The sequence below is a fragment of the Muscardinus avellanarius genome (assembly GCF_963383645.1).
Source record: "Muscardinus avellanarius genome assembly, chromosome: 16".
Taxonomy (NCBI): domain Eukaryota; kingdom Metazoa; phylum Chordata; class Mammalia; order Rodentia; family Gliridae; genus Muscardinus; species Muscardinus avellanarius.
Window position 1 is genome coordinate 17,786,835 of NC_137802.1, and position 16,530 is coordinate 17,803,364.

At 44.7% G+C, this 16,530-nt stretch overlaps 1 protein-coding gene across 1 annotated transcript; it reads right to left on the reverse strand.

The window, feature by feature from the left end:
* Positions 1-6,646: 6,646 nt before the first annotated feature.
* SCIMP (SLP adaptor and CSK interacting membrane protein) lies at positions 6,647-14,963 on the reverse strand (the record flags this gene model as incomplete). Its single annotated transcript, XM_080713962.1, has 5 exons — positions 14,846-14,963; positions 14,524-14,587; positions 13,063-13,136; positions 6,955-7,100; positions 6,647-6,796 (listed from the first exon to the last, which is right to left on the reverse strand). Exons 1-5 carry the CDS (start codon positions 14,955-14,957, stop codon positions 6,647-6,649), a joined length of 546 nt encoding a protein of 181 aa, XP_080570088.1. The 5' UTR covers positions 14,958-14,963.
* Positions 14,964-16,530: the final 1,567 nt, after the last annotated feature.

Consider the following 16,530-nt stretch of genomic DNA (forward strand, 5'->3'; position numbering starts at 1 on the left):
TAACTTAGTGGGACCCTGTCTCAAAATAAAAATGAAAAGGGTTAGGGGTATAGTTCAGTGGTATAGTGCCCCTTACTTCAATCCCCAGTACTGCAAATAAGTAAATAAAAAATAAAATAAAACTACATTCGTGTGTGTGTGTGTGTGTGTGTGTGTGTGTGTGTGTTTTACTGAGGATTGAATTCAGAGGCATTCTACCTCTGAACTCCACTCTCAGCTCTATTTTTATTCTTTATTTTGAAACAGGGTCTCACTAAGTAGCTGAGGCCGGCTGTGAACCTGCAATCCTCTTGTAGCCTCCCAAGCACTGGGATTACAAGTGTGTGCCACCACTAGCAGCTTATAAGAGTATATTTTTAAGTAATTTTAAATTGTTTATTGTACGCCGGGCATGGTGGCGCACGCTTGTAATCTCCGTGCTTGGGATGCTGAGACAGAAGGATCGCACAGGTTCAAAGCCAGCCTCTACTTAGTGAGGCTCTCAGCAATTTAGTGAGACCCTGTTTCCAAATCAAATATAAAATAGGTTTGGGAGTATAGCCCAGAAGTAGAAAGCCTCTGAGTTCCACCCCCAGTATGACCAAAAATAAAAAAAAAGAATTTTTTATTGTAGAATATTTAATTAATTAATTTTATTTTATTTTTGTGGCACTGGGGATTGAAACCTGAGGTTTTCTACCTCTGAGCTACACCCCAGCCTTATTTTATTTTATTTTTGTTGTTGTCGTTATTGCTGTTGTTATTATTATTTGCAGTACTGGGGATTGAACCTGGGGCATTCTACCTCCAAGCTACACCCCCAGCCCTATTTTTAATTTTTTTTTTTTTTTTTTTTTGGTGGTACTGGGGTTTCTGGAAGCCCTTCTACTTCCGGGCTATACTCCCAGACCTATTTTATATTTTTATTTGGAAACAGGGTCTCTTAAGCCAGCGTGGCTGCCTTCGTACCTGCGCGATCCTCCTGTCTCCGCCTCCCAAGTGCGGGGTTTACAAGTGTGCACCACCACTCCTGGCCCTATTTTTAATTTTGAAACAGTGTCTCACTAAGTTGTGGAGGGACTCACTAAGTAGCTGAGATCTAGCCACAAACCTGCTATCTTCTTGTCTCAGCCTCCCAAATACTGAGATTACAAACATGTGCCACCATGCCTGGATCCTATTTTATTTTTATTTTGAAACAGGGTCTTTCTAGATTGATGAGAGTCTCACTATTTTCTGAGGATGTTTTTGAGCCTGCGATCCTTCTGTCTCATCCTCCCAAGTACTGGGATTAATAGCATGCACTCTTCATTAATAATAAGGGAAGTATTAATTGCTAATAAGAACAAACTTTCATACTTAAGCAAAACAATAAAATCCTTTTTTCTGTCTCTAAGCTGTCAGTCAAGAGCTGCAGCCAAGGTTGACCTTGGTCAGCTAAAAGTTGGTTTGCTAGCCCAGCTGAACACTGAATGTTAAAACACAGATCTCTACCCATAAAAAGAATTATGAGACTCTCACAATGTGAGGAGCCATGAAGGTTTTTACCTTATCTTGTCTCACCCTTACTCAAAAGTGCACTTCTGACTGTCCTTCACCCAGGGCCAACAAGGTTTGGAGTCATGGAGTCTAAGTAAATAAGACCCTCTTGGAATGATTGATGCTAATTTTTCTGTCTGCTAGATAAGATTAGATTTATGTTGTACCAGGGTATTGGTTGACTTGCCCATGATGTATGTACGTTGTACTTGCCTTTCTTGCGTTCCTGTTCCCAAAGCTAGAAACTGTATAAAAGGGCCACGAGAGAATAAACTTGGTGCTAGTAGTGACTGGTGGCTCTCCCATGCTCGAATTCTTTAATCCTCACTCCTCTCTTTGGAACCCATACTTTGGCCAGCTGGCTCCGGCATCACAACAGTTTACACTAAAGTTAAAAGATGAAAAAGAAATCTATTATTAACCCAACATTCACTATTAATAAGACAAAATAGTTATAGTCCCAAACCTCTATATTTTGAAAAAACATATTCCTATGTCTTTTTTTCTTTATTATAAAACAAGTTCTCAACAAGTTCAGATAAAGATAAGAAGAAGCTGAAAGTTCACAAAGGACACAGGTGGACAATATATGCTTTAAGAATAAAAATAAAACAAAAACAAAGTTGGCTTCTACCATGCAGCCCCTGACCTTGCTAACCAAGTAACACATTTTGATCAGTGAAGTCAGACCTGTCTGTCCCTCTGAGGATAATCAAAGAAGGCTAACAGAAAAGGCTTACACAGCAGAGATAACTGATGGCCTGCACCTGCGTTTGATGAGAAAAGAGGATTTTTGGCTAAGTAGGATGGAAGGAAGGAGTGACTAATTTTTATTTTTTTATTTTTTATTTATTTATTTTTTTAAAACAAATTTTTTATTGAACACAAATGGTATACATTTAAACTATATTTGGTGCCCTCTCCCCTCTGCCCCTGTTTTCCCTTCCCCCCTCCCACCAATGGTTGTCCAGGTTAACCATGCCATATTCATAATTTTACACATATTCAGATGTAGACCCTCATTAATCAAGATCAGCCTTCCTCCTCTCCTATCTTTCCATTCAAACTTTGCTGATATTTCCCCTCCATTATCTGGAGTCCCACTGGTATCCTCTGTGTTTCCTAGTTTGGGCATATTAGAGGAAACATATGTACCTTCTCCTTCTGTGCTTGGCTGGTCTCACTTAACATGATGTTCTCCAGGGCTTTCCATCTTCTTGCAAATGATATAATTTTGTTCTTCTTTATGGCTGAATAGAATTCCATTGTGTGTATTTCCCACAGTTTTGCTATCCATTCATCTGTTGATGGAGATCTGGGTTGATTCCATATTTTGGCTATTACGAATTGTGCTGCTATGAACATAGGTATGCATATGTTGCTGTATTTCTCTGAATTCAACCCCTTTGGAAAGATACCCAGGAGTGGTATAGCTGGATCATATGGTGGATCTATTCCCACCTTTCTTATGAATCTCCACACAGATCTCCATAGTGGTTGAACTAGTTTGCATTCCCACCAACAGTGTAAAAGAGTTCCTCTTTCCCCATATCCTCGCCAGCATTTGTTATTTGATTTCTTTATGCTTGCCACTCTGACTGGGGTTAAAAATGTTATGTGTTCATATACTTTGCCGGGCGTGGTGGCACATGCTTGTAATCCCCGCACTTGGGAGGCAGAGACAGCAGGATCGCTCAGGTTCGAAGCCAGCCTTGCTGGCTTAAGAGACCCTGTTTCCAAATAAAAAAAACAATAATAAAAATAGGTCTGGGAGTGTAGCCCGGAGGTAGAAGGGTTTAACAACTTCAGTGTCTTACTTTCAAGGTACTCCACTGCATCCCTCTGACATAGAGCTTTGATTGTTCTGTCCCTTCTTTCTACCTTGTAATAACAAAACTCTGCTTAAGCTTGCAGCAGTGCAGTTCTGGCTAGCTGTTCTAAACTAGCTAAGAACAAAAACCCACTGGGACATCCCAAACTGTTACACAGCCCACTGTGCCACCCCCCATTGGTTGAGATGAAACCTTATGATCTGATCTGGTTGGCTAATTTCCCACTGGGCAAGTTTTTTCTTTAGAACAAAGGAGAAATAGGAAATCTATCCTTTTGAGAGTGAAGCTTATAGACACATGTACAAAAAGTTACAAAAGCTACTGTTAGAAATGGATAACCTATTTACGGCCATGGCACCCTGAATGTGCCCAATCTCGTCTGATCTCAGAAGCTAAGCAGGGTTGGGCCTGGTTAGTACTTGGATGGGAGAAATGTCAGGTTTTATATGACCTTTTAACTTTGATAGAAAAGATTTCTTTCTTTCTTTCTTTCTTTCTTTCTTTCTTTCTTTCTTTCTACTGGGGATTGAACCCATGGGCATTCTACCTTCAATTTATTGATTTATGCCCTCATTCCTATTTATTTATTTATTTTTGTGGTGCTGGGGATTGAATCCAGGGACATTCTACCTCTGAGCTACATCCCTACCCCTATTTTTTTATTCTTTATTTTGAAACGGTGTCTCACTGAGTTGCAAAGGGCCTCACTAAGTAGCTGAGGCTGGCTGCAAACCATGATTCTCCTGTTTTAGCCACCTGAATGCTGGGATTACAAGTGTGAGCCACCACGCCTGGCTGTATTCTTTATTTTGAAACAAGGTCTCACTAAATTGTGTAGGGCCTCACTTAAGTAGCTATTTCAGTCTCCCAAGTACTGGGATTACAAGCATGCACTACCATGTCTAGCTTTCACTTTTTTTTTCTTACAAACCCAGGGAACATTCTACCTCTGAGCTACATCCACAGCCCTTTTTAGTTTTTATTTGGAAAAAGGGTCTCACTAAGCTTCCGAGAGCCTCACTATATACCTGAGGCTGGCTTCAAACATGTGATCCTCTTGTCTCAGCCTCCCAAGTACTGGGATTACAAACATGTGCACCATGCCTGGTTAGAAGGTGGTGTGTGTGTGTGTGTGTGTGTGTGTGTGTGTGTGTGTGTGTGTGTTAGTGGGAATTGAACCTGGGAAATTCTGCCTCTGAGCTACACCCCCTCAAGCCAATTTTATTTTTTTATTTGAAATCAGGGCCTCACCAAGTTGCTGGATTATGGGTCCCTGTCTCCTCCCCTTTCTCTTTGCTCCCTGACCCCCCCAGGCTTTGCTCCACTGGGAGCTCCAGCCATGATGTGCGGCCTCAGAGGACTGAAGCCTCCAAACTGTGAACCAAGATAATTATTTTCTTTTTATAAATTGAGTACCTCAGGTATTTTGTTACAGTGACAGAATTTTATTTTTTTGGTGGTACTGGGGGTGGAACCCAGGGGCTTTCTACCTCCATGCTATACTCCCAGACCTATTTTATTATTTTTATTTGGAAACAGGGTCTCATTAAGTTGCTGAGAGCCTCACTAAGTAGCCGAGGCTGACTTCGAACCTGCTGTCTCAGCCTCCCAAGCGCGGGGGTTACAAGCGTGCGCCACCACGCCCAGCTACAGTGACAGAATTCTAACACACCCCTTCTAAAGTATTTTGTTACAGTAGCCCAAATGTACTAACCAGAAATTGGTTTTGAGAGATGAGGTGCTGCTGTTAACAACAAATACCCAAAAATGTGGCAGTGGCTTTGGACCTGGGTGATAGAGGCTAGAAGGGTTTTGATGTGCATACTTTCTGGAAAGGTCTTAGGAGAACATGAAAACAATAGAACAAGCTCAATCTTCTTAGGAATTACCTAAAAAGCTGAGCATAGTGGCACACATTTGTAATCCCAGTACTTGGGAGACTGAGACAGGAGGATCATAGGTTTGTGGCCAGCCTCAGCTACTTAGTGAGGTCCTTTGCAATTTAGTGAGACCCTGGTTCAAAGTACAGAATAAAAAATAGGGCTGGAGGTAGAATGCCCCTGGGTTCAATCCTCAGTACTGAAAAAAAGAAAAAAAAACTACCTAAAAGGGCTGGGTTTGGTGGTGCATGCTGTAATCCCAGTACTTGTGAGGCTGAGACAGGAGGATAGGAGGCTCAAGACTAGCCTCAGCAATTTAATGAGACCGTCCTTAGTCACTTATTGAGATCCTCTTGCCAAAAAAAAAAAAAAAAAAAAAAGCGCCGGGGGGGGGGGTGTTGGAGGGTGTATCTCAGAGGTAGCAGATCTCTGGATCAATGGTACCCAAAAAATGAAAGAAAGAAAAAAATTACTTAAGAATCATGGATAGAAAGTTAGTAAAAATGTATTAGATGGGCACGAGGAACCAGTTATTGGAAACTGGAGAATCGCAAAGGTTCGAAGCCAGCCTTGCTGGCTTAAGAGACCCTGTTTCCAAATAAAATATAAAACAGGTCTGGGAGTGTAGCCTGGGGGTAGAAGGATTCCATCCCCAGTACCACCAAAAAAAAAAAAAAAAAAAAAAAAAGAAGAATAAAATAATAGGACTGGGGGTGTACCTCGGAGGTAGAATGCCCCTGGGTTCATCCCCAGTACCTAAAAAATGAGAAGAAAGAAGATTGTCTCATGATTTATCCTGGGCATCCTACTTTTCCTCCGGTACTCTCTGCACACATATTACAAAATGGCACCTCAGGCTGTGAGCCCGAAGGTAACTTCTTAGTTAACTGTTATGGTGCCACCTCCTATAAGCACAGGGAAAAACCTAAGTAAGAACTTGATTCTCAGCTGGGCATGGTGGCGTACGCCTGTAATCCCAGTCCTCAGGAGACTGAGACAGGAGGATCACAGGTTCGAGGACAGCCTTGTCAACATAGTACGACCCTTTAACAACCTAGCAAGACCCTGTTTCAAAATAAAGAAAGACTGGGGGTATAGTTGGAGGTAGAATGCCCAATTCCTAGGGTTCAATTTCCAGTACTTCCAAAAAAAAAAAAAAAAAGGACTTGATTCTGTCTGGTCATTTTGGCCTACATCATATAAAGTCATATAAAGGCACGGGGTGGGGGAGTTTCGGGCGTGTGTAGGTGGGGAGGGTTCACGAGAACGCAAAGCACTCCCCGTCTGAAATAGTGGTGACTGAGTTCCAGGGTGCTGGGCTGTAACTACCGCCCTCAGCCTCTTGATGCAGGCAGGAGGGAGACCCATATGCTGGGCAAGGGCTCTGCACAATCAAACACCAAGACATAAGATCCTTTAGAACCACTGCAATGAGGGAACGAAACAGCGATGTTTCTCCCAGGCGTGCGTGTGGAGCCAGTGATCCACTGATGGGAGTCCTGGGTGAAGCACCGGCTGGAGCGGCGTCTCTCCTCCGGCTGCCGTCTTGGCCTGCAGAGGCTCTTCCTTTAAAGGGCAGGAAGTCCTTATCTCCTCAAGCTTCACAAGATTCCGGCTGGCTGGCTTTCAGGACCTGGGCAATTAGTCAAGTTCAATCATGTCTGAGTGTTTTAAAATGAGCTGTTTGAAGCTGCTTCTGCTTGCCAAAAAGAAGAAATGGTCACTTTAGAATGATGGTCTTCAGGGATTTCAACATCGTCATAGTCACCTTCAGGCTCAGCGTAGCCAGGAGTGGAAACGATCTTTATGTTTCTGACTTTATTCATTGCCGAATAGGTAGCTGGTGGCTGACTGGGGATTTCCTGTGGGGCTAGAATATACAAAAACGTTTGTATCTTACATGAAACCTATTGTGTGCTGTTTTATTTTTTACTAAGTAGCTCAGCGTGATTTTTATGGGTTTTGGTGATTTCCCCCCCCCCATGGGTCAGATCATCATTTAATTTTAATGTGTGTGTGTGTGTGTGTGTGTGTGTGTGTGTGTGTGTGTGTTGCGGGGGGTGAAATGTGCGTGGTGTGTGTGTATGTGGAGAAATAATCCCCCCCACCACTACCACACAGACAGACAAACAGAAAAACCGTGGATTCTTGTCCTAAGCTTAGAATAAGTATTCATCGCTTGGACAGCTGCTGAAGATTTAAAGAAGTTTATTAAAAAGATAGAAATATAGAGATAGTTACAGCCCTGTGCCGCAGAGGGGCACAGGGGGGCAATTAGAATGAAAATGCCAACGAACTCCAGTATGCTGAGTTCTTATCCTGTCTATGTCCAGCAGGTCCCTTTGATTTTGGAGATAATGTTACCCCTTACCTCCCGCCCTGGCTCTGCTTCTGTTATCTCAGCCAGATTTATGGCCGGAGGGGGAGGCATCTCTGTCTCTAGACACAGGCTTTTGCCTTTTGTCTTATTCCCTAGAATGTGTGAAGTTGTTCTTAGGAATGCAAAGACACATTTTCTCCTGGCTCCAGCCTTCCTTCCTTTACAAATGGAAATTACAAGTCTCTTCTTTCTGTTAGCTAACCCTGGCTTTCTTAGTAAAGAAGATATATTTTAAAATTGGAAATCTTTCCCAATACTGATACATTAATACATTTTAAAACCTCTTCTCAATACTAGTACACTGAAGATTTGAACTCAGAGGCATTCTACCTCCGAACTACACCCCCAGCCCTATTTTTGGTTCTTTTTTTTTTTTTTTTTTAGGTACCTCCTGTCTCAGCCTCCCAAATGCTGGGATTACAATCATGCGGCACCATGCCCAGCTTTATTCTTTATTTTGAAACAGGGTCTCACTAAGTAACTGAGGCTGGCTGAGAACCTACTGAAAGGTTAGAGTCGCACCTGCCCCACAGGGGGCGGGGTTGGAAGCTAGGAGGTGGAGCTCTGTGATTCAGGGAGGGGACCACGCCTCCCGGTCAGGAAGAGGAGAGTGCAGAGTTCAGAGAGGAGCCCGAGAGGGGAGGGAGCCCCCCCCCCCAGCCTCCGCGGCCACGCGGGGGCTGGAGGCCGATCTCCCACAAATAAAGGCATCCATACATAATATCTACTATGGATCTCCGCGTGTCTCTATGCGCCAAGGGGACTCGCCAAAACCTTTTACCTACGATGCTCCTGTCTCAGTGTCTCAAGTACTGGGATTACAAGTGTGTGCCACCACATCAGGCTCAGACACCCCCCCCCCCGCCTTTATTTTTGGTACTGGGGATGGAACCCAGGGGCATTCTACCTCTGAGCTACACCCTCAGCCCTACGTTTTATTCTTTATTTTGAAACAGGGTCTCACTGAGTTGCAAAGGGCCTCACTTAGTAGCTGAAGCTGTCCATGAACTGTGATCCTCCTGTCTCAGGCTCCCCAATGCTGGGATTATAAGTGTGCACCACTACACCCGGCTAGATTCCCATTTTATAGAGGACATTCAGACACAGACATGACACAGGTGCCAGGCTCAGTCAGGTGAGTAAATGGCCAGTGTTGGTCAGATACCTTGAGTCCCGCCTCTGCCTGAGAACTAAGGCATGCTGCTTGGGAACTGTAAGGCGAATGCTTAGGAAAGAGGCAGACCAGGGCTGGCCACAAGATGAGTACCCTGGTGAGATCCTGATACTCATAAGGAAGTGATACCAACCACGTTTCCTTACTGACGTACACCTCCCGATGACTTGTGCTACTTCCCAGAACTGTCCATAATTGTCCATAATTGCTCATGCACAAATCTCTCTGCTAAGAAGGAAGGAAACAGTGGTGTTCTCAAGAGGTAGAATTAGTGCACACTGGCTTCATGGCAAACCAAGGAATGACTGCTCTGATTTGGATATGACTTGAGTGTGTCCTACAAAGGTTCCTTTGGTGGAGGCTTGGTCCTCAGGGTAGTGATGTTAAGAGGTGGTAGAACCTTTAAGAAATGGGGCCAGCCATGGTGGCGCACGCCTGTAATGCCAGTACTTGGGAGGCTGAGACAGGAGGATTGCAGGTTCGAAGCCAGCCTCAGAAACCTTGTGAGGCCCTCTGCAACTTAGTGAGACCCTGTTTCAAAATAGACTTGGGGGTGTAGCTCAGAGGTAAACACCCATGAGTTAAATCCCTAGTAACACACACACACACACACACACACACACACACACACACACACACACACAGAGTAGGCTCTAGTAGGGAGATCATTATTGGCCCCTCCCTTTTCCGACTTCCTGTCTGATCACGTGACCTCAGGCTCCTCCACTCTGAGGCCATCTGCTATGATGTGATTTGGTCAAGGGCACCTTCCCTAGAGTTGGCACCATGATGTTTCGACTTTCAGCCTCCCAGTGAGCTAAATAAACAAAAACTCTGGTTTTTGTGTTTTGGGGGTTTTGGTTTTTGTTTTACTGGGCACTGTAGTGCACACCTATGATCCCAGCTACTCAAGAGGCTGAGGCAGAGATTGCAAAATCGAGGCCAGCCTGGGCAGTTTAGCAAGACCCTGTTTCAAAAATAAAAATATAAATCTGGGCGTGATGGTACACACCTGCAATCCCAGTACTTGAGAGGCTGAGACAGAAAGATTGCAGGTTTGAGGAGAGCCTCCGCAATGGAGTGAGATTCTCAACAACCCAATGAGACTCTGTTTCAAAACAAAAAACTTAGTCCGGGCGTGGTGGCTCACGCTTGTAATCCCCTCACTTGGGAGGCGGAGACAGGAGGATCGCGCTGGCTTAAGAGACCCTATTAAAACAAAACAAAACAAAAAACAACAAAGAAAAACAAAAAATTTAAAGAATGGCTGAGAGTAAAATGTCCTTAGGGTCAATACCTAGTACTACAATCAATCAATCAATAATAAAGATGGCTGAGGATGAAGCTAAGTGATAGGACACCCCTGGGTTCAATCCCCAGCACCCCCTACCATCTTTTTTTGGGGAAATAACCCTGTCTCCGGTATTTTGTTATAGTCATGGGAAATGGAGTAACATAAGGAGGAAATAGCTCAGCTCCACCTGTGATGGGGATTGGAATTGCCTCTACCACAATCTCATCGTTTCCCAAGAAAACCTAAAAGACTTCTGCCATTTCACTCCATGTAGAGCTTGGCAGTTAGCCGGGCCCACGCTTGCAATCCCAGCATTCAGGAGGCCGAGACAGGAGGATCGCAGTTCAGGGACAGCCTCAGCTACTTAGTGAGGACCTCTGTAACTTAGTGAGACTATGTTTCAAAATAAAGGATAAAAAATTGGGCTGAGGGTGTAGCTTGGAGGTCTAATGCCCCTGGGTTCCATCCCCATCCCTGCAAAAAAAAAAAAAAAAGAAGAAGAAAAGGAACTTGGCAGTGATATAGATCTAGATTCGTGTTCGGGCTGTACCACTCACAGCTTTGTGACCATGGGTAAATCACTTAACATCTCTGTGCCTCCCTGTCCTCCTCTGCCCAAGAGAAATAATAATGTCCCTGCCTCACAGAGTTGTTTTGAGGATTAAATGACATACTGTCTAGCAGGGGGCCTGACACACAGTGCATACTCAATATATGTTAGCTAATACTGTTATTTGTCCATTTGGTAAAAACATTGCGTGTGTGTGTGTGTGTGTGTATGTGTGTTTGTTATTGGAGATCAAACCCAAGGCACTCTACCCAGCCCTTTATTTATTTATTTTGTTTTGAAACAGGGTCTTGCTGGATTATTGAGAGTCTCTTTACACTGATGAGGCTGCCCTCAAACCTGCGATCCTCTTGTCTCAGCCTCCCAAGTACTGGGACTACAGGTGTGTGCCACAATTTTAATTAAGTATCTACTAAGCTCCAGGGTGTTCTAAGCTAATAGATAATTCTAGGTTGTGGATAAACAGTGGGAACAAGACAAGAAAGGCTTTTATTTTCCTAGTGTTGTAGTCCAGTGGAGGAGATAGATAATAAACAAGTTGAACAATAACTAAATAAGACAACTTTGGATAACTGCTATAAATATCATAAAGGAAAGGAGCAGAACTACTTTCGAGGGGGCCGGGGGGCCAGGCCACATGTACAGGACAAGGCAGGGCCAGTTCTGCAAAGAGCTTAAGGAAGGACATTCCAGAGAAGGGAGCCCGGCGAGCTGTTCTATGGGGAACAGTGACAGTCCAACTCAGGTTCCTTTCCACTCATGTTCCAAGCTGGGATTTGAACATGGATTTGCACATACGCACCAGGATACCAGGGACATTGCTGCTCTTTTTCCTCCTGTCTGGTTTCTAGTGACGGTAGGCGTGATCCAAGTCAAATGGTATTTATTCTGCACCTCTTTCTCCCTTTTGTTTTGATTTTTTTTTCAATACTGGGGATTGAGCCTAGGGGCACTCATTCTACCTCTACACCCCCAGCCCTATTTTTATTCTTTATTTTGAAATAGGTTCTCAGTAAGTTACTAAGGGTCTCACTGAGTAGTTGAGGCTGCCTGCGAACCTGCAATCCTGTCTCAGCCTCTAATGTACTGGGATTATAAGCATATGCCACTATGCCCAGCTTCTCCATTTTTTTTTTTTTTTTTGTGTGTGTGTGTGGATCTGGGGATGGAACCCAGGGGCATTTGACCTCCAAGCTACACCCCATTCCCTATTTTTAATTATTTATTTTCAAACAGGGTCTCACTGAGTTGCAGAGGGCCTCACTAAGTAGCTGAGGCTGTCCGCAAACCGTGATCCTCCGGTCTCAGCCTCCCGAATGCTGGGATTACAAGCGTGCGCCACCACGCCCAGTCTTTTTTTTTTGTTTTGTTTTGTTTTTCGGTACTGGGGATGGAACCCATGGGCATTATACCTCCGAGCCACACCCTCAGTCCTATTTTGAAACAGTTCTGAGTTACAAAGGACCTCACTAAGTAGCTGAAGCTGTCTGTAAACCGTGATTCTCCAGTCTCAGCCTCCCAAATTCTGTGATTACAAGCATGGGCCCACCATGCCCTCTGCTGGGTTTTAAAGAACTCCATGGTGTCCAACTACTGCACTAAATCCCCAGAGCTTGTTGTTTATTTATTTTGAGACAGGGTATCCTTATTTGCCCAGGCTGGCCTTGAACTTGCAAATAACCCTCCTCAGCCTCCCAAGTAGCTGGGATTACAGGCGTGGGCCATTGCACCAGGCTATTCTCCCCGCTTTGAATTTCTCTCTCTTTCAAAGAGGATGCTGTGCCTGCCAATCCTATTGTTATGATTTAAATGTTTGTGTCCTTCCAAAATGCATATGTTGAACCCCCTTATGCTGGAGCATGCCTCTAATCCCAGTACTCGAGAGGCTGAGATGGGAAGATCACAGGTTCAAAGCCAGCCTCAGCAATTTAGCAAAGCTCTCAGCAATTCAGCGAGACCCTATTTCCAAATAAAAGCTAAAACAGGGCTGGGGGTGTATCTTGGCAGCATGTTCCTGGGGTTTGGGATGTTTGTACATACATCTCGAAACCCAGTGTGGCTGTTTTTAGTTATAAGGATGAGGCCCAGATCCAGTGGGTTCATGGTCTTGTGAGAAAAGGCACCAAAGTGCTGGCCCCTGGGCTTCCTCCCCAGCTCAAATGTCCCAAGAAAAGGCCACTGAGGACAGAGCAGGAGACGGCAGTCTGCAGGCCAGGACGAGAGCCCCAGCAGAAGCCGCATCAGCCAGCACCCTGATCATAGACTCCCAGCACCCACAACTGTGAGCAAATGATTTTTTATTGTTTAAGCCACTTAGCCTACAGTGGTTTTGTTGCAGCCGTCTGCCATGACCAAGAGCCTAGATACATTTGCTCTCTTACCCTGAGTGAAACCGTTACTAGCAAAATGTACTCACAGGAGTCTCCTGGAGAAACCAAATTCCTGGGCGGCAGAGGGGGTACCTGACCTGGTGACTGATTAAGAACATTCCTGCGGAGGGAGAAAGACAGAGATCAGTGTTTGGTCAGCATCGTGCCTGCTGTCAGGGCCCATAAGGAAACATCAAGGAAAGCGAGTGGGGGCATTTCCTTCCCTCCCCAGGCCCTTTGTCTGTTTATTTTTTAATTTTTTTTTGATGGTACTGGGGTTCCTGGAAGTCCTTCTACCTCCGGGCTACACTCCCAGACCCATTTTATATTTTTTATTTGGAAACAGGGTCTCTTAAGCCAGTGAGGCTGGCTCCGAACCAGTGTGATCCTCCTGTCTCCGCCTCCCAAGCACAGGGATTCCAAGCCTGTGCCACCACGCCCGGCCCTTTGTCTGTTTCTAACTTCCACCCAAAAGCTGTTTCCTCTAGACCAGGGGATGGAGGAATTAAAAGCATGGAGGTGCAGTGTTCATGCTCAGCGTGTGGAGCGCATGCTCCTGTGTCCACCTGGGCTGCAAGAGGAGGAGACATTACTGGGTGTGCTTCAATTTGCAAAACAGATGTACTCCTTCTTTCCTTCCTTCTGTCCGTCCTTCCTTCCTTCCTTTCTTCCTTCTTTCTCTCTTTTTTCCCTCCCTCTTTCCCTCCCTTCTTCGGTTTCTCTCTCCTTTCCTCTCTTCTTTCCTTTTTGGTTCTTGGGATTGAACTAAAGACATTCTACCTCTTAGCTACACCCCCAGCCCTTTTTATTTTTATTTTTTATGTTTTGCTTTAAAACAGGGTCTTACTAGGTTGCCGAGAGCCTCACTATGTTGCTGAGGCTGTCCTCAAACCTGCAGTCCTCCTATCTCAGCCTCCCAAGTACTCCAAGGGATTACAGATGTGAACAGCCACACCCATCACAGTTTTATTCTTCATGAAGGCAATGTTTTTGGTCATCTAGCTGCCTCCTCAAAGGAATCAGAATAGGTGGAGGTGTTTTATTTGCTGGGCCCCTTGCATCCCCTCCAAAAAAAAAGCTATTTTACAAAAGCATAGATTTTGTTCTAGATGGTGCATACAATCTTGACTGGTTCTTGGGAAAGCACCTCTTCCAGCTCTTGAGATATCCTGCCTGGTGAGAGTATCTTTATACATCCAGGGAGTCCTTCTAGTGATGTGTCAAGCCTTAGTGTGTCATTGGGAATGTCTAACACAGATACCCATTGTAAATCCCCAAATACATATCACACACACACACACACACACACAGTAAAGCAAGTGCTAAATTTTGGTTCAGCAAAATGGTTTTCAGAGGACTACACTTGTAATTCTCCTAAAGGAAAGGGATGTAGACTGGGTGGTGGGCCTAGAACACAGGGTCCAACCTGTGACCTGAGTCAAAATGGACACAGGGTGGGAGAGAGCAGGCTGTTCTCACAGTTGAAAAGCAGAAGGACCCCTACTCACTCGTACATCTTTTCTTCGTCTCCTAGGATTCCTTTCAAGGGCTTGGCAATTTTCCATTTCTTGCCTAAGGTGGAGGAAAACCAAATTCATCTCGGATGAATTTGTTTGAGACGGGGGTCTCACAAAGTTGCCCAAACTGACCTTGAACTTGTCCTCTTGCCTCAGCTTCCCCAAATAGCAAGGGAGAAGTTAGTGGCAGAGAAAAGACTCAAACCCAGAAAGCACGATGTTTAATCCAAAGCTCAGCCCATATCGGCCCAGAACGACTCTCACCCTCAAGCTCCTCCCTCCTGCTCCACCTGCTCAGAGGAGACGCCATTACCTTGTCTTAGCTGCCACCTACAGACGCAGTACAGGATGAGGCCTAGGACCAAGGAGACAACGACGATGGCCACAGCTAAGATGATCCAGAAATAGTTCCTCCACCAACTCATTGCAGTAGAATCCTAAAAAGAGTGGAGATAGAATTATGCGTGAATGAAAGGCGTCCTGGAGTAGTGGTGGGCTTTTATCTATCATGCTGTGAGAGATACAAGCCTGTTAGGAATAAGACATGTGTTTACAGTCAAACCATACTTATTTGCATCTAAGGGGACTTCTCTGAATCCCACTGTCTCCATCTGTAATATAGGAATGACACCATCAACTACTTTTTTGGGTGTTGTACTAGACATTCTACCTCTGATCCACACCCTCAGCCCTAGTTTTTATTCTATAATTTGAAACAGGATATTGCTAAGTTGCAGAGGGCTTCACTAAGTAGCTGAGGCTGGCTGCAAACCTAGTATCCTCCTGTCTCAGCCTCCCAAGTACCAGAATTACAAGCGTGCACCACCACGCCCGGCTGACCTTCTACTACTCTTCAGGACTTTATGAGAACTCACTGTTCTTTCTCTCTCTCTCTCTCTCTCTCTCTCTCTCTCTCTCTCTCTCTCTCTCTCTCTCTCGGTACTGGGGGGGATTGAACCCAAGGGCATTTTACCTCTGATCTACACACAGTCCTATTTTATTTTATTTTTTGGTAATGGAGATTGAACCCAGGGCATTCTAGCTCTAAGCTGCCCCCCAGCCTTATTTTATTTGTCAGTTTGAAACAGGGTCTCGATAAGTTGCTGAGCCTGGTCTCGAACCTGTCATCCTCTTGTCTCAGCCTCCCAAGTACTGGGATTAACAGGCGTGCACCACCACACCTGACTTTTTTTCTTCACAAATAAAACTGATTTGATTTGCCTCGGTTTCAAGTGCATTCAGTGGGGACTGAGCAGTCTGCCCAGTGCAATCCCATCTCTTACCTCATTTCAGCCTCAACTACCACCCTGTTCCCTGATGGGGAGGCAAGAGCTGCCCAAGGTCATCCAGGAAGCCAGAATGCTCTCTATGTCACAGGGCCTTCCTCTGTTGATGTTAATAATGATGTTCCCAGTTATCTATGAAAGGCCAAGCAAGGTTCAAGTTTTTTTTGTTTTTGTTTTTTGTTTTTTTTGTGTGTTTTTTTGGCGGTACTAGGGATAGAACCCAGGGGCATTGTACCTCAGGCTACACCTCCAGCCCTATTTTTTTTTTTTTTTTGGCAGGTCTGGGGATGGAACCCAGGGGCATTCGACCTCCGAGCTACACCCCCTGCTCTATTTTTTATTCTTTATTTTGAAACCGGGTCTCACTGAGTTGCAAAGGGCCTCACTAAGTAGCTGAGGCTGTCCACGAACAATGATCCTCTGGTCTCAGCCTCCCAAATGCTGGGATTACAAGCATGCGTCACCACACCAGGCTCCAGCCCTATTTTTTTAGTCTTTTAAGTTTTGAAACAGGGTCTCACTGAGTTGCGAGGGGCCTTGTTAAGTGATTAAGGCTGTCCGCGAACTAACCGCGATCCTGAATGCTGGGATTATAAGAATGTGCCACCACTCTTAGCTCAAGATTTTTTATTTTTTTATTTTTTTGGTATTAGGAATTGAACCCAGGGTCATTTGATCTCTGAGCTACAGCCCTTATTCTTATTTTATTTTA